This window comes from Entelurus aequoreus, linkage group LG18, assembly GCF_033978785.1.
Source record: "Entelurus aequoreus isolate RoL-2023_Sb linkage group LG18, RoL_Eaeq_v1.1, whole genome shotgun sequence".
NCBI lineage: Eukaryota > Metazoa > Chordata > Actinopteri > Syngnathiformes > Syngnathidae > Entelurus > Entelurus aequoreus.
Window position 1 is genome coordinate 18259494 of NC_084748.1, and position 19162 is coordinate 18278655.

General features: G+C 38.6%; 1 protein-coding gene across 2 annotated transcripts in view; it reads right to left on the reverse strand.

Moving 5' to 3' along the window:
• The window catches only part of tll1 (tolloid-like 1), an 81831-nt gene extending 63558 nt beyond the window's left edge, over positions 1–18273 (reverse strand). For both annotated transcript variants that reach the window (XM_062026683.1, XM_062026682.1), the window contains exon 1: positions 17871–18273. In XM_062026683.1, the coding sequence (XP_061882667.1) occupies positions 17871–18039 (169 nt within the window). In that variant the 5' untranslated portion in view covers positions 18040–18273. The remainder of the gene's footprint in view (positions 1–17870) is intronic.
• Positions 18274–19162: the final 889 nt, after the last annotated feature.

Sequence of the window (19162 nt, forward strand, 5' to 3'; positions counted from 1 at the left end):
TTGTGTGTTTTGGTTACCATGGGTGCTGACTAGTTTCACCTGCCTCTGATTAGTGTTCGGGACGCTCACCTGCTGCCGGGCACTAGTCAGAGAGCTACTTATTCCCGTTTTTTGCCACGCTCAGTCTGGCTTTCTTGTTTGCACTACGCAACAGTGACGATGACTTCTATTTGCTTCCATGCAATACGTTACGTTAAGTAACTCTACGATCTTTGATTCCTGTTCCTGTGCTAAGCTTCGCCATAGCTCCAACGCTATCGGCACACTTTTCTGTCTTTTTGTATTTTTGCATGTTTCATGGACAATAAATCATTGTCTCACCTGCACCTTGCCTCCAGAGTTCCCGCTGCATCTTGGGAGAACGATCCGCGCAGTAAAATGCGACTTCAACGAACCTAACCTGCATGTTTTTGTAAACATAAAGAGAATGTAGAGTCTTTAACAAATCTAACGTTCGCATTTTTAAAAATATCAAACACGTTGAAGTCTTTAACGAACTGAGCGTGCATGTTTTCTTAAACATAGAGACAATTTAGAGTCTTAACTAGTCTAACTAGTCTAATGTACACACATTTTTTAGAGATAAAATATATTAAGTTTTCGCAAACATAAAGACCATTTAGAGTCTTTAACTAATCTAATGTACGCATTTTTTAAAATATCAAACATATTCAGCGAACCTAAACTGCATGTTTATCTAAACATAAAGACAATTTAGAGTCTTTAACTAGTGTGATGTACGCACTTTTTTTTAGAGATAAAAGACATTGAAAAGACTTCAACGAACCTAACCTACATGTTTTTGTAAACATAAAGACCATTTAAAACAGGGGTCGCCAACGCGGTGCCCGCGGGCACCAGGTCGCCCGTAAGGACCAGATGAGTAGCCCGCTGGCCGGTTCTAAAAATAGCTCAAATAGCAGCACTTACCAGTGAGTTGCCTCTATTTTTTAAATTGTATTTATTTACTAGCAAGCTGGTCTCGCTTTGCTCGACATTTTTAATTCTAAGAGAGACAAAACTCAAATAGAATTTGGAAATCCAAGAAAATATTTTAAAGACTTGGTCTTCACTAACTGACAAAGAAACAGATAACAGATTTGGTGTCCAGTTCAAAGTGTGACATGATTTATTTAAAAATTTGAGAGTTGACTTTTGTATTTTACATGAGTTATTATTTGTACAAACATGGTGCAAAGCAATTCATGATTTGTTAAAAATGTTTAGTGGCTGGCTAGTTAAAATGGGATATTGTGATTTCACAAGACTGTCTTAGAAGTGATCATTTGAAAATGTTCAATTTGAAAAATGTGCACTTAGAGAAAATATACAAATAAAGTGTTGCATATTGATATATATCTGTTTCTATATATATTTATTGTGAGAAATCATTAAGATGATCAGTGTTTCCACAAAGATAAATATCATTAATTATTATTAATAACATAGAGTTAAAGGTAAATTGAGCAAATTGGCTATTTCTGGCAATTTATTTAAGTGTGTATCAAACTGGTAGCCCTTCACATTAATCAGTACCCAAGAAGTAGCTCTTGGTTTCAAAAATGTTGGTGACCCCTGATTTAGAGTCTTTAACTAATCTAACGTAAGCATTTTTTAAAATATCAAACACATTGAAAAGTCTTCAACGAACCTAACCTGCATGTTTTCGTAAACATAAAGACCATTTAAAGTCCTTAACTAATATAACGTATGCACTTTTTAAGACATCAAACACATTAAAGGGTCTTCAACGAACGTAACCTGCATGTTTTTGTAAACATAAAGACAATTTAGAATCTTTAACTAAATTTAACGTACATACTTTTTTTAGACATCAAACACATGGAAAAGTCTTCAAAGAACCTAACCTGCATGATTTCGTTAAACAAAGACAATGTAGAGTCTTTAAGTAATCTAATGTACGCACTTTTTAAGACATCAGACACATTAAAGGGGCTTTAACAAACCTAACCTGAATTTTTCATAAACATAGAGACAATTTAGAGTCTTTAACTAATCTAATGTACGCACATTTTTAGAGATCAAACACATTGAAGAGTCTTCAATGAACGTAACCTGCGTTTTTTTGTTAACATAAAGACAATTTAGAATCTTCAACTAATCTAACGTATGCACGGGTGTGTGTGGGGGAAGAACAATACATATGTTTTCAGCTGGGTGGCATGTAGGTGCTGGTGTTAGCAACAGAGTGGTTTGTACGGATGTATAAATAAATATTATCAGGTTCTCAATCATAATTCATTGAGGCGGGGGCATGAAAAAAAAAAGTCCACAAGGGGAGGCGTGACTAAAAATGATTGAAAAGCAGTGGGCTAGCCCAAAGTACACGTTTTTTAGACATCATATACATTGAAGAGTCGTCATTACCTTGAGGCTCTATATCATTGGTTTTTAACCTGGGTCCGATCTAACCCAAGGTGAGTCGGCCTCAGGGGTTTGGCGGAGCCTCGGCCAACTTTGCAAACTTTCCCCTTCTGGACGACTGCGTAAGTAAGATCGAAGATGTGTCTGGAATCAGAGACATTTCTGTACCCATGGAACTGAAGCAAACAATTGCCACGCACTTAGATGAGCTTGCAAAGTCTCTCGACGGATATTTCCCCACAAGAAAGTCATATCCAGCATGGGTGAGACAGCCGTTCCCGTTTGCTGTTGAGACAGCAAATGTCAATGATGAATACCTCGACGAAATCATTGAAATTCAGCAGAGCCAGGTTCAACAGCAACTCTTCAGAACAACACTCTCAACGTTTTGGTGTCGACAAATGGAAAAGTATCCAGTTATTGCAAAGAAAGCCCTGGAATTTTTTTATACCATTTGTTACAACATACTCTATATTGTCAAAAGTTTTTGGCCACCTGCCTTTACTCACATATGAACTTGAAGTGCCATCCCATGGAATTGTCCAAAATGTTTTGGTGTCCTGGAGTATTCAAAGTTCCTTTCACTGGAACTAAGGGGCCAAGCCCAACTCCTGAAAAACCAACCCCACACCATAATTTCACACTCGGCACCATGCAGTCCGAAATGTAGCATTTTCCTGGCAACCTCCAAACCCAGACTGGTCCATCAGATTGCCAGATGGAAAAGCGTGATTCATCAGTCCAGAGAAGGCTTTTCCACTGCTCTAGAGTCTAGTGGCAACGTGCTTTACCCCACTGCATCCCACGCTTTCCATTGGACTTGGTGATGTATGGCTTATGCAGCTGCTCGGCCATGGAAACCCATTCCATGAAGCTCTCTGCGTACTGTACGTGGGCTAATTGGAATGTCACATGAAGTTTGGAGCTCTGTAGCAACTGACTGCGCAGAAAGTCTTTGCACTATGCGCTTCAGCATCCGCCGACCCCTCTCTGTCAGTTTACGTGGCCTACCACTTTGTAGCTGAGTTGCTGTTGTTCCCAAATTCTTCAGTTTTCTTATAATAAAGTTAACTTTGGAATATTTAGGAGCAAGGAAATTTCACGACTGGATTTGTTGCACAGGTGGCATCCTATGACAGTTCCACACTGGAAATCACTGAGAGCGGCCCATTCTTTCACAAATGTTTGTAGAAACAGTCTCCATACCTGAGTGCTTGATTTTATACACCGGGCCAAGTGATTAGGGCACCGGATTCTCATCATTTGGATGGGTGGCCAAATACTTTTGGCAATATAGTGTATCTTTCCGAGCAATCCTTTTCGAGGATGCTGGACATAAAAACGAAGAAACGGAACAGACTATGCTGTGAACATGACATGAGAGTGGCACTTGCCAAGGATATCTGAACTGGTCTCTCAAAGGCAACAGCGGAAGTCACACTGATTCGCAGGTGTGTCATTTGTTGTGAGTTCATGCACTGCGTTGGTTTTGTTCTTTGAACAAGGTGATGTTCATGCACGGTTCATTTTGTGCACCAGTAAAAAAACATGTAACTTTGTCTTGAATTCGAAAAAATATATATATATATATTTTTCACTAAAGAAAGGTTTGGTGAATGCGCATATGAAACTGGTGGGGTCCGGTACCTCCGACAAGGTTAATAACCACTGCTCTATACACATTATTGTTACTTTATTACTGTTCTTCATTTAATTGATGCAAACGTGTGCAAACATGACCTCTGATGCTCTCATGTTCCAAGCCTGGTATGGCCTGCATGAAGACTACTGCATCGACACTTCAACACACACTAAACTCACTACGTGCACGTGTGTTGTGTTGGAAGGAGCACTTGTTCTCTGCGAAGGAACCTCCCGCAGCTTCACTTGGAGTGTGTGTGTGTGTGAGCACTTTATAAGTGCCGTGATTCGGAAGGAAGCATGAATGACCGCGGAGTGTTGTGTATGTGAGCATGAGCCCGTGTGTGTCATCTCCAGCTGAGCAGCAGGATGCAGACAACCAGGAAGAGATAAGCGCGGGTGAATGGAGGGAGCTCTACCAGTGTGTGTTTGTGTGTGTGTCCGCGTAGGGAAATCGCTTCACAAAGGCCTGGAAGTGTGTGTGTGTGCATGTGTGTGTGTGTGTATGTGTGTGTGTGTGTGTGTGTTCTCCCGTCTCGCAGTGCGGGACTCGGAGGAGATAAGCAGACCGCCAAATATTCCCGTTGTGTTTTCCCAGTGAAAACAGGAGGCGGAATACCAACCAGTCGGACGATGCCACGGGGTCACGCCTGGAATGAGACGCGCTTCCACGTCTTAAGGCTTTTAATGCCATCAAACGTGTTGCCATGGCAGCAAGGGAAACACTCTTTAAAAACATGAAATACAATCAAGCTCCAATCAAATTACTCTAATTGATCTTTGGAGCATGAGTGCAGCAAATGTCACCGCAACTTTTACTCATGCAGTAGTATATAATACTGCATATTTTGGTACATTTACTGCATGTTTTAGTGCATACATTGTATGCATTTGTGCATATATCCCATGCACTGTACTGCTACATATACTGCATATATTAGCATATATTGCATGTATTATTTCATAAGTATATATATTTGAGCATTGCATATACCACATGCATTGCTATATATACAGCATGTATGAGTACATATACTGCATGTATTAGTGTATGCACTGTGAGTATTTGTGTGTACAGCGTTATTTGTGCGTTCATATATCACATGCATAGCTTCCTTAACTGCATGTGTTAATACATGTAATGCACATATTAGTGCATACAGTGTATGTATTTCGCATATATCACATGCATTGCCACATGTTTTGCATGTATTAGTACGATACATATACTGTATGTATTAGTGCATATACTGCATGTCTTAGTACATATACTGCACGTATATGTACATGCAGTGCATACACTGTGTGTATTGGTGCATATATCACATGTGTTGTGTCATATACTGAATGTGTTATTACAGTACATATACTGAATGTATTAGTGCATGTATAATATGTATTGATGCATATATCACATGCATTGCTTCATACACTGCATGTATTATTACAGGACATATACTGGATGTATTAGTGCATACACGGTATGTATTTGTGCTTATATCACATGTATTGCTTCATATACTGCATGTATTAATACAGTACATATACTGCAATGGTATAGTGCATACATTGTATGTATTTGTGCATATATCACATGCATAGCTTCATATACTGCATTTATACTGCATGTATCAGGGCTTACAGTGTATGTATATGTGCATATATCAAATGCATTGTTTCATATACTGCATTTATTGGTACATATACTGCATGTATTAGTGCCTACACTGAATGTATTTGTGCATATATCACATGCATTGCTTCATATACTGCATTTATACTGCATGTATCAGTGCTTACAGTGTATGTATTTTTGCATATATTACATGTATTGTTTCATATACTGCATTTATTGGTACATATACTGCATGTATTAGTGCCTACACTGAATGTATTTGTGCATATATCACATGCATAGCTTCATATACTGCATTTGTACTGCATGTATCAGGGCTTACAGTGTATGAATTTGTGCATATATCACATGCATTGTTTCATATACTGCTTTTATTGGTACATATACCGCATGTATTAGTGCCTACACTGAATGTATTTGTGCATATATTCAATATATTGCTACATATACAGTATATGTATTTATGCATACAGTCCATCACGCTACATATACTGCATGCATTAGTACGTATACTGCATGTAATAGTACATATATTGCATGTATTAGTGCATACAGTATGTATTTGTGCATATATCACATGCATTGCTACGGGATATACTGCCTGCTTTAGTGCAGGGATTCTCAAGCTGTGGTACATGTACCACCAGTGGGACACGGGCTCCATCTAGTGGTATGCCAAAATATCCATTGATTGAAATACACTGTTTTATTTTCCTATAATTCAACACAATATTACTGTTCAAACTGTGTGTAATATTACAGTGTCCAAAAGTAATAAATATACTTCTGAAATAAAAACCTCTTCCTTGTTTTTAATGAATTATTTGGCCTACTACGCAACTGCATTTTACGGTTGGTCATTATGGTGGTACTTGGAGAGACAATTTTTTTCTGAGGTGGTACTTGGTAAAAAAAAAAAAAGTTTGAGAACCACTGTATTAGTACATACATAGTGCTTACAAATATCACAAGCATGGTCCATAAATTGTAGGTATTGATACATACATGACTTTAAGTAGTACAAGTACTTTATCGATTGGTATATATACAATATGTAGTTGTAAATTTACTGGATTATTGATACATATACTGAATATGCAGGTACAAATTTACAGAATGCATTTACTAGCAGTAAATATACTACATGGATTAGTGCATATACAGTATGCATACTGTATAGTACAAACTGAGTACCTGCATTGGTACATTTACTGTATGTATTGGTCCATTCACTACATCAATTGGTACATATACTTGGTACATATACAGTATGCATTGATATACATACATATATTTATATACTGTATATATACTACATAAACTAGTACATACACTTTATTTTTTAGTACATATACAGTACAAATGTAGTGGTAAATTTACTGGATAATTTGTATGTATCCTGAATATATTGGTACTGTACTTATACCGCATGTTTTATTTGGTGCAAATGCTGCATGAGCTAGAACACATACTGCATGGATAGGTAAAGTACATATAGTGCATGTATTATTATTAATAGAAGGTCCATACCCTGCTTTAAATAGTACACATACTCATGTATTGATGAATATACTGTAAATAAAGGTAGATTTACTGTATCATTGGTACATATATCGGACATATTCTTAGATTTACCTCAAAATGTGGTATATACACTGTACTGCATGAAATGGTACAGAATGACAATGTTTTAGTACATATAGTGCATGTATTGATCCATATGCCTCACACATGTTCACTTAAACTGCACATATTGGTACATACGGTATGCATTTATGAAAATAGAGTATATATGGTGCATCAATAGTATGTATTGGTAAGTATTGGTAGGTATAATGTATGCACTGGTACCAATACAGCTTGTATTGGTCCATACAAGATATGTGCTGGACCATAATACTACGTGTGCATGGGTATTTGGTATACATACTGTACAATACTGTACAATATTAGTACATATATAGCCCATGTTAGTATAAATCATGCATGTATTTGTACATCTAGTAGAGACATTGCTTTAAATACTGTATGTGATGGTACCTTACGTATTTATGGGTACATATTATGCATGTTTTGGTACATCCTGTGCTAAACTCACACTTCCATTGCAGGTGATGGAATGTGCAGAATTCCAAGAATACATTTCCTGGTCGAGTGACATTGAGAAGCCAAATGAAGTACTGTAATACCTTTTTAACAAATACAACTTGAGGTCAACATTGTGCAGAAAGTCTCATTTATATATTCAGCACGGTGCCTTAAAAAGGATGCTTTAAAAAAAAGCATGCATACGTGCAGAAATGCAAACATATCAGTATCAATGCAACCTTTATGTACGCTCTCTCACTCAAATAAAAACATGGCTTCTATTTTTTTAACCCTCTCCGTTCATCCAACATATGTAGACTGACTGTCTCCCGGCATTACACAGACACACACACACACACACACACACACACACACACACACACACACACACACACACACACACACACACACACACACACACACACACACACACACACACACACACACACACACACACACACACACACACACACACACAAGTAGTTAAAGTCCCAGGATTGAGCATCCACATGAAGAGTGCGCACAAGCCAGAGGTTGTCAGATTGTTGCATTCGGGTATGTGAGGAATGTGTGTGTCACTCAGCTGGTGGACGCTCTCGTCAGCGCCCTATTCACAACAAGAAAGACACACGTGCACTTGTGCGCGTGGAACAAGTGGAGAGGCTGATCAAAAGCCCATGAAACTGGAGCTTTGGGGCACAAGTCATTCTGCCCCATTGGAAATCCACCTAGCAACAATAGGCCATGCAAACATGAGGAAACTTTACAAATGCATTACCACTACTACTACTACTACTGTTAATTGGCTCCAAGTCTGACTTTGATGAATGCATTTTCGATAAGTAGGAATTATTAATTACATATCGAATATTTTCATGAGGAGAGCATTAAAAACACTCTGTTTTCAACCTTCTAAACGTGTTTTTTTTTAACTTTCAGAGAGCCGTCTGAACATGAAAAACCACCCAGTAGTCATCTTTACACTCAATTCATCAGATATTGTAACGTTGCATGAGGCTGAGCCAATCAGTGGCCACGGTACTAGACAGCATGCTCTGATTGGTTCGGTCACTATGGGTGTCTGGGATCTGATATTGATTTTGGATTTCGGTCTTTTCTTGTATTTTAGTTAGAGATGTCCGATAATGGCTTTTTTGCCGATATCCGATATTCCGATATTGTCCAACTCTTAATTACCGATTCCGATATCAATCGATACCGATATATACAGTCGTGGAATTAACACATTATTACGTCTAATTTTGTTGTGATGCCCCGCTGGATGCATTAAACAATGTAACAAGGTTTTCCAAAATAAATCAACTCAAGTCATGGAAAAAAATGCCAACATGGCACTGCCATATTTATTATTGAAGTCACAAAGTGCTTTTTTTTTTTTTAACATGCCTCAAAACAGCAGCTTGGAATTTGGGACATGCTCTCCCTGAGAGAGCATGAGGAGGTTGAGGTGGGCGGGAGGTATGGTGTAGCGGGGGTGTATATTGTAGCATCCCGGAAGAGTTAGTACTGCAAGGGGTTCTGGGTATTTGTTCTGTTGTGTTTATGTTGTGTTACGGTGCGGACGTTCTCCCGAAATGTGTTTGTCATTCTTGTTTGATGTGGGTTCACAGTGTGGCGCATATTTGTAACAGTGTTAAAGTTGTTTATACAGGCACCCTCAGTGTGACCTGTATGGCTGTTGACCAAGTATGCCTTGCATTCACTTGTGGGTGTGAAAAGCCATAGATATTATGTGACTGGCCGGCACGTAAAGGCAGTGCCTTTAAGGTTTATTGGTGATCTGTACTTCTCCCTACGTCCAGCGACGTTTTAAAAAGTCATACATTTTACTTTTTGAAACCGATACAGATAATTTTGAAACCGATACCGATAATTTCCGATATTACATTTTAAAGTATTTATCGTCCAATAATATCGGACTGCCGATGTTATCGGACATCCCTAATTTTAGTCAAGTCATTTACTAAAGGTAGTCTATAGGCTACGAGGAGCCAGCCGCTACACAACAGCTAAGCACACAATAGCACACAAGCTAGACATATGTAATGAGTGTCCTTCTAAAGCAACACATTTGTAAATATAAACATGTATCAAATAATTATAGTTGCTTATAACTATACAAAATCTCCAAGGCACACGTGTGTCAGAAAGTATCCAGTAACAAACGTGTCCACATCATTCAACTTACTTTGTCACAAATGTAACTTATTCTGGCCAGTAGGTGTACCCAAATAAACAATTACCACTCCACTTCAACCTAAAGACAGCATAAATCCATTCCAGACATTTGAAAATAAATATTGATCCATTCCATTGTGTTTCACCTGATCAAACGATTTTGATTTTTATTCTACACTACTGTTCTGATAGCGTATCGGGTCAATATCAGTATCGGCCAATACTCAAGCTCCAACATCGGAAGTGAGAAAGTTGTATCGGGACACGATGCTACTGTAGTATTGATATTTCTAGTTCATTTGGCCATATTTATGCTTGAAAATGCTTAATTTAAGCCATAAATACGTAGAGTACGCTAAAAAGAAATAAACAAATTTGTGATAAAGTAAAACCGCAATATTGAAGGCGCGATGTGGCGGCAGACGACTTTATGGTACTACCAAAAGTGCGAAAAATCCAAAACACAGCAGCCAAAAAAATAACTACTGTATAATTGACAATTGTATGTGTTTTGCCTGTTTAAAAAAAAAAATTGCAACAGTGATCCAACACTGTCTTACAGACCAATCAGACATAAGGCTTTATTTCCTTAGTACCGTTTGAGTCTGTTTTTATTTCTTTCCCTTTTTTCGTGGGGCAGAGAAGTCCTTTATGGAGTGTGTCTTTATTACAAAGCTTTTTTTTTCTCCACACTGAATTTATGTAACTGAATTTTTTGCATTTGAATTTTGTGAATTGAATTTTTTGACATTAAATTACGCTGACAATTTCATTGAATTTATTATTTTTTCAGCAAAATGCATGTGTAAAAATATTCGGTGTAAAAATGTGTATACACTGAATTTCTATACAATTAATTTTTTACACTGAATTTATATACACTGATTCTTTTTACAATGAATTTTAAAACACTGATTTTTTTTCCAATGAAATTGTCAAGCACAATTTGATGTAAAAAATTCAGTTCACAAAATTCAAATGCAAAAAATTCAGTTACATAAATTCAGTGTCAAAAAAACACTTTTATAATAAAGAAACAAATTAACCTCCATATCCTTCGCTCACAAATTGCAGTGAACACACAGAGTGAGCGTTTTTAGTTCCTTTTCTTAAAATTGGTCTTGAAGGCACCATTGTTCTGCCTATTTCAACTGCTTCCTTTCTGTTTTCATCCACTTCTGGAAAAAAAATAAATCTATTTTTAGGAACGCTAATACAAAACCTCACAGTAATGTCTGATTGAAAGCTAAAAACGTTATGACAGACCGCCTTAAAAAACGGAATGGAATTTTCCTTTTTATTACTGAATGAGACACCCAGAATGTACATGGAAATAAAGAATGTGGGATTTACAATATTAACTATGAACGATAAAACACTGAATATTGACAACTAAGGGAGTAACGGTACGTGTATTTGTATGGAACCGTTACGGTACGGGTGGTTCGGTTCGGAGGTGTACCAAACGAGTTTCCACACGGACATATTAAGTAGCGCACTGCACGTTGTGTAAACAATGCACACTGAGGCACAACACACGGCATGCTAGCAACGACCGGGCTACTACAACATGCAAAAGCCAGAGCTGGAAGACCCTCCTGCCTCGTTAAGATCTCCCGTTTGGGAACATTTGGGCTTTGCGGTGCGATACAACAATGGATAACATCGCTTCAACGAAGAGAAAGACGAACAAACAAAGCTCCCACCGCATTCAAGCAGCTTCTCCTCGGCAAGTCAGGCAGGGCTAAAGCAATAAGAAATGCCGTTGATGTTTTTATAGCAGCAGATTTAAGTCCATATTGCATTAGAAACTAGATTTTGACCCACTTCTGTGGTGGAAGAACAATGAGCCCATATATCCTCTTACTGCCAAGTTAGCCAGGCACTACCTCGCCATACCTGCTACCTCCGTGCCCAGTTAAAGGGTATTTTCCACAGCTGGAGACATTTTAACTGCAAGCAGGTCTGCTCTTTCTGCAGAAAATGTGGATAAACTGATTTTTCTGACTAAAAACATGAAGATTGAGTGAAAGTCACCAGGGTTAAAGGCTGGGGGGAAAAAGAAAAGTTAATCTGAGACTGAGTTGACTTGAAACTGTTTAATGTTGCACTTTTTATATGTAGAAGAAAAGTTTTATTTGATTTAATCTGAGCAACAACTTGAAACACATTGTTATGCCTAATTTTGTTGTGATGCCCCGCTGGATGCATTAAACAATGTAACTTTACCGTGAATTGATTAACGTGGACCCCGACTTAAACACGTTGAAAAACTTATTGGGGTGTTACCATTTAGTGGTCAATTGTACGGAATATGTACTGTACTGTGCAATCTACTAATACAAGTTTCAATCAATCAATCAAAAACAAGGTTTTCCAAAATAAGAGAACAACTTCAACTCCAGTTATGGAAAAAAGTGCCAACATGCCACTGCCATATTTATTATCGAAGTCACAAAATGCATTATTTTTTTAACATGCCTCAAAACAGCTTCGAATTTGGGACATGATCTCCCTGACATAATCCTGATACCCACTACAACTATGGGAAATACTATACTTTGACTTTCACAAAGTGCATTATTTTTTTTTTTTTTAAAACATGCCTCAAAACAACAGCTACAAAAACAATGAAGGCACACAGCTACAGTCCAGAGTGCCTACATCTGTGTGTTTTACCGGATATGTACCGCTCCGTACAGTGACCTTTTAAAAAGTCATAAATTTTACTTCTTGAAACAGATACCGATAATTTCTGATATTAGATTTTAAAGCATTTATCGGCCGATAATATACTTTGTATAGTTCAAGACTTATGGTCATTTGAAAACATCACTGCACATCATAATGGCGGCTACAGTTTCCATCTTAAAGATCTAAAAAATTTTTTTGGGAATGTCCGGCGGGCCAGATTGAAAAGCTTAACAGGCCGCATGTGGCCCCCGGGCCCTTAATTTACCCAGGTCTGATCCATGCTAACCTCACTGCGACAAGCCATTGATTCCAAGCTCCGCCTCCAGAATGTTTGTAAAATGATTTTCTCGTCACGATGACCAAAAGTAACACTCTTGCTGCTTGTTGTCCCGCTGAGGTTACCTTCAAGTCCCGTAGCCGCCCCACTTTACGTCTCCAGCTGTCTTTTAGCACGTTGCCGCCCCTCATCTTTGCATTTTTATTGACGTTACTGCGCTCGCAAAATGGGATTATATTACCCCGACATGGGAATATGTGCAAAACTTTGGTTTTATTACAGCCGATGCTTGATCATTTCACATGTTGTTAGTACAGCACAATGGGCAAAAGTATTGGGACGCCTGACCATTTCTTTTACAGGAAGCGAAAAGGTTGTTTTTCCTCATTTATGATGTAAATACAGTACACACACACACAAACACACACACACACGCACACACACAGAATATGGAGAGGCTTTGTGATGTTCCACAGCCTGTCATTAAAAGTGTGTGAGAGCATCCCCACATGTTTTGGTGGTGTACAGTCCAGATGTTTCTCATCTGTCTTGATGGTTGATTTAACATCACGACACACACACACACACACACACACACACACACACACACACACACACACACACACACACACACACACACACACACACACACACACACACTCACACAACATCATAGGCTATGGAGCATCTTTATATTCCTCCTCACACAACATCATTTTGCTGTGTTGCATTAAAGGGGATGCTTTTATGCAACAAAACACAAACAATGAATGAAATTGTGCCTGTAACACATTTTCAAACACTTTTTAAGTCATTCCAAGATTAAATCAGATTAATTAAATGCAAAACACATTTTTAAAATGCAACAGTAGGCACTCTAAACAGGCTATTTAATACTTTTTAAGTACTTTCACTAATGATTTTCATTATTTTTGCACAACTGTAATAAATGCTTATTCATCAAAACATAAACAGGTGCGTTATTTGATATCTTTAAAAAGGGATGTGTACAGTATGCATACATTATAATAGATGCTTGTGGACTTTATGATGGATTTTCCCACTTTTCCAGCGTTTTACAGCAGTGATAAATGCTTATTGATACAAATATGTCAATATGTGACAAGAAATGGGATGCTATGTGCTATATCAGTGTTTTTTCAACCACTGTGCCGCGGCACACTGGTCTGCCGTGAGATACAGTCTGGTGTGCCTTTGTAGATTATGTAATTTCACCGAATTGGGTTAAAAATATTTTTTGCAAACCAGTAATTATAATCCGCAAATGTGCCGTTGTTGAGTGTCGGTGCTGTCTAGAGCTCGGCAGAGTAACCGTGTAATACTCTTCCATATCAGTAGGTGGCAGCAGGTAGCTAATTGCTATGTAGATGACGGGAACATGGTTTGTTGTGATCACAATATACGGGAGGCAGTGTGCAGGTAAAAAAGTATCCAACACTTAAACCAAAAATAAATAAAAGAAGGTGCCGCTAAGAAAAGGCAATGGAGCTTAGGGATGGCTATGCAAAACGAAAGTTAAACTGAACTGGCTGCAAAGTAAACAAAAACAGAATGCTGGACGACAGCAAAGACTTACAGCGTGTGGAGCAGACGGCGTCCACAAAGTACATCCGAACATGACATGACAATCAACAATGTCCCCACAAAGAAGGATAGCGTCCGCACAACTTAAATAGTCTTGATTGTGAAAACAAAGCAGGTGCGGGGAATAGCGTTAAAGGAAGACATAAAACTGCTACAGGAAAACACCAACAAAAGAGGAAAAGCCACCAAAATAAGAGCACAAGACAGGAACTAAAACACTACACACAGGAAAACACCAAAAAACTACAAATAAGTCACGGCGTGATGTGACAGGTGGTGACAGTACACCTACTTTGAGACAAGAGCTATAGTCATGCATGCTTGGTTATGGTTTGAATTCATATTCAATAATTGCGAGAAAGACTTTTTACTGTCAATATCGGCTACTGAGTTTCATTTTTCAATGATTTCTGCTGGTTTTGCGCCTCTGGATTTTTTCATTGAAAAAAATGTACCTTGGCTCAGAAAGGGTTGAAAAACACTGCGCTCACATTGGAGAAGCAATACAAATAAATAAAGGAAAAGGTGCCTTTTAAGCACTTTTAAGGTGGATTTTCATGGTTTTTGAGCACATTGTAACTGAGATACATGCATATTATCCCAAATAATGTAACAATGTGTTAGTGCAATGCATTATAAAACATTGTAGAAACAGAAATATGTTTTGCAGAAGATTTAAAAACAAAATTAAGGCAAAATGTACCTTTAAAATGCGTCATATTGTTACGTTTTGTAGCACCTCACTAGTCATAAATGCTTATTAATCAAATATATGTCACCATATCACAAGATATGGAATGCAAACAAGCAAACATATGTTTTGAAGAAGCAATACTAAATTAAATGAAGGCAAATGTGTTTTTTATGCAAGATCTTTGCCGAATTCAAGCACTTTGAAGGTGGATTTCTATGCCCATCGAGCTGTGATGTGGGAAAGTGGCCATGCCAGAAACCTGAAGGTTCCTGGTTCGATCCCCGGCTTCTACCATCTTTGTCACGTCCGTTGTGTCCTTGAGCAAAACACTTCACCCTTGCTCCTGATGGGTCGTGGTTAGTGCCTTGCATGGCAGCTCCCGCCATCAGTGCGTGAATGAGTGAATGTGGAAATAGTGTTTTAAAGCGCTTTGAGTACCTTAAAGGTAGAAAAGCGCTATACAAGCATAACCCATTTACCATGTCATCAATCAATCAATCAATGTTTATTTATATAGCCCAAAATCACAAGTGTCTCAAAGGGCTGCACAAGCCACAACGACATCCTCGGTTCAGAGCCCACAAAAGGGCAAGGAAAAACTCACAACCCAGTGGGATGTCAATGTGAATGACTATGAGAAACCTTGGAGAGGACCGCAGATGTGGGTGACCGCCATCCTCTAGGGCAGGGGTCACCAACCTTTTTGAAAGCAAGAGCTACTTCTTGGGTACTGATTAATGCGAAGGGCTACCAGTTTGATACACACTTAAATAAATTTCCAGAAATAGCCAATTTGCTCAATTTACCTTTAACTCTATGTTATTATTAATAATTAATGATATTTACACTTAATTGAACGGTTTAAAAGAGGAGAAAACACACAAAAAAATGACAATTACATTTTGAAACATAGTTTATCTTGAATTTCGACTCTTTAAAATTCAAAATTCAACCGAAAAAAAGAAGAGAAAAACTAGCTAATTCGAATATTTTTGAAAAAATTAAAAAAATAATTTATTGAACATCATTAGTAATTTTTCCTGATTAAGATTAATTTTAGAATTTTGATGACATGTTTTAAATAGGTTAAAATTCGATCTGCACTTTGTTAGAATATATAACAAATTGGACCAAGCAAAGACAAATAATTATTTCTTCTATATTTTCCAGAACAAAATTTTTAAAATAAATTCAAAAGACTTTGAAATAAGATTTAAATTTGATTCTACAGATTTTCTAAATTTGCCAGAATATTTTTTTTGAATTTTAATCATAATAAGTTTGAAGAAATATTTCACAAATATTCTTCGTCGAAAAAACAGAAGCTAAAATGAAGAATTAAATTAAAATGTATTTATTATTCTTTACAATAAAAAAATAAATTTACTTGAACATTGATTTAAATTGTCAGGAAAGAAGAGGAAGGAATTTAAAAGGTAAAAAGGTATATGTGTTTAAAAATCCTAAAATCATTTTTAAGGTTGTATTTTTTCTCTAAAATTGTCTTTCTGAAAGTTATAAGAAGCAAAGTAAAAAAATGTATGAATTTATTTAAACAAGTGAAGACCAAGTCTTTAAAATATTTTCTTGGATTTTCAAATTCTATTTGAGTTTTGTCTCTCTTAGAATTAAAAATGTCGGGCAAAGCGAGACCAGCTTGCTAGTAAATAATTACAATTTAAAAAATAGAGGCAGCTCACTGGTAAGTGCTGCTATTTGAGCTATTTTTAGAACAGGCCAGCGGGCTACTCATCTGGTCCTTACGGGCTACCTGGTGCCCGCGGGCACCGCGTTGGTGACCCCTGCTCTAGGGAGACCGGATGCAATGGACGTCGAGTGGGTCTAGCATAATATTGTGAAAGTCCAGTCCATAGTGGATCTAACATAATAGTGAGAGTCCAGTCCATAGTGGGGCCAGCAGGAGACCATCCCGAGCGGAGACGGCCCCAACCGATCCACCCCGGGTCCCGACTCTGGACAAGTCATTTGTAATATTGCCACAGGTGCAAATGTGTTGTTAAAGGACAATTTAGTGTGCTATCAACAAACAAACATATGTTTTGCTGCAGCAATCTTAAGCACACTTTATGCACAATTCAAGTACTATTAATGCGCATTTTTAAGCTTTGCAGCACCTTGCAGCTGTGATAAATCGATTTTAATCCTAATACATGAAGGGTGCAAAAGTACTAGTTCACTTGGTGGCATTATAAGAGTTTGTTTATGCTAGTAACGAACAGAAATGTGCTTATGTAAGCTTTAAATACGAAATTAGGTGCATTTACAGCACGCTTTACGCACAACCCAGGCACGTTCAGTGCGCATTGCTGCGATAAATACATTCAACTAATATGTGCAAAGGTGTTTTTTGGGTTGTAATATTTATGGGATTAAATTAAAACATGCGTTTGCGTGGTAGTGAGAGACAACTTTGTATTTGGAAGAAAATGTGTTTAAAAGTGCGTTTTTTAGGCGGTTGAAGCAAGGTGCAAAGGTGAAAGTGCAGCGGGACAACACTGAAGGAAGGTGGCATCCTTGCACGCACGCACGCACACGCACTCACGCACGCACACGTACACACGTATAGGGCAAAAAAGTGCAAGATTTAAAAAAAAATGTTTTTTTGTTTTTTTTTAGTGAAGTGGACTCACCAGCTTTACAAGGGTCCTTGTAGTCGATGGTGTCCGCTCTCTCGTCCTCATAGTAGTCATAGTCCGCATCGTCGTAGTCCGCGCTGAAGACCACTTTGCCCCAAAAAGTCCACCCGGCCAGCAGCAGCGTGATCCAGCGCATCTTGGCGGACAAAGTCCTGCGGTCCATCTGAGAAATAGTATGCCGCTCGCCGGTCCGCTCCTCCTGGTTGTCTCTAGGACGTGTTCTCCGGTAAAACCGACTCGTTGTCGCTCACGGTGGTGAAGGCTGTCCGTGGGCCGTCCATGATCGGAGGTGATCAGGATGTCCCCGGTGCGTCAGGAAGAAAGTGTCCTTCTGGGGGCTCCGCAGGTGAGGCTGCCGCTGTGGAACACACACACACACACACGGGGAAGAGGTCCGTGAAGGCAACACGGCCAAGTGTAGGAAACATCCGCTCCAAGACTCTTCTCTCTCTATCTACTGTACGTGTGTGTGTGTGTGTGTGTGTGTGTGTGTGTGTGTGTGTGTGTGTGTGTGTGTGTGTGTGTGTGTGTGTGTGTGTGTGTGTGTGTGTGTGTGTGTGTGTGTGTGTGTGTGTGTGTGTGTGTGTGTGTGTGTAAGTGTGTGTGTACGCTTGTATGTGTGTGTGTATGCTATGCGTGTGTGCGTGTGTGTGCGTGTGTACGCTAATGTGTGTGAGTGTCAGGGGCGGATTAAGAAATTTTGGCCCCCTGGGCCTGACATGGTCTTGGCCCCTCAACCCCCCGCGCGTGTGGGCGCACACACACGCACGCACTATGCAAGAAATACTGTATACTGTGAACAGACATGCACACTGTACTGTACAGAAGAGTGCACATACTGCACACACACTATTAGGTATACCACACAGACACTGACAAGCACAGGTTTCACACAGACACAGGGGGAGGGGATAAATGGCCTAAAAATAAACATTTTTGAAAATGATTACGCCCACTTCAGTGATGGTGCATTGGGTCATTTGAGAGATATTATGTATTGGAAGTTGGTAGCTATCATGAAATAAACCCCCCAACCCACCCAAAAAACTAAATCGGACATGATTTTTGCCCCCTTTTCCTCCCTTCTATCATTAAAAATAAAATAATATCTTAGGAAAACACATTGGCATAACGGCAGCTGTGCAGCAAATTGAGGCTCAAAGTCTGTATCTATTTGTGGTTAAGCTTGAGGAGAAGGAGAAAGGTAAAATGATAACATGCATCGGAGAGCACCACAAAGAAAGGTGTAGGCCAGTTCATGGTACAAGGGCTGCATGCAGGTCAAG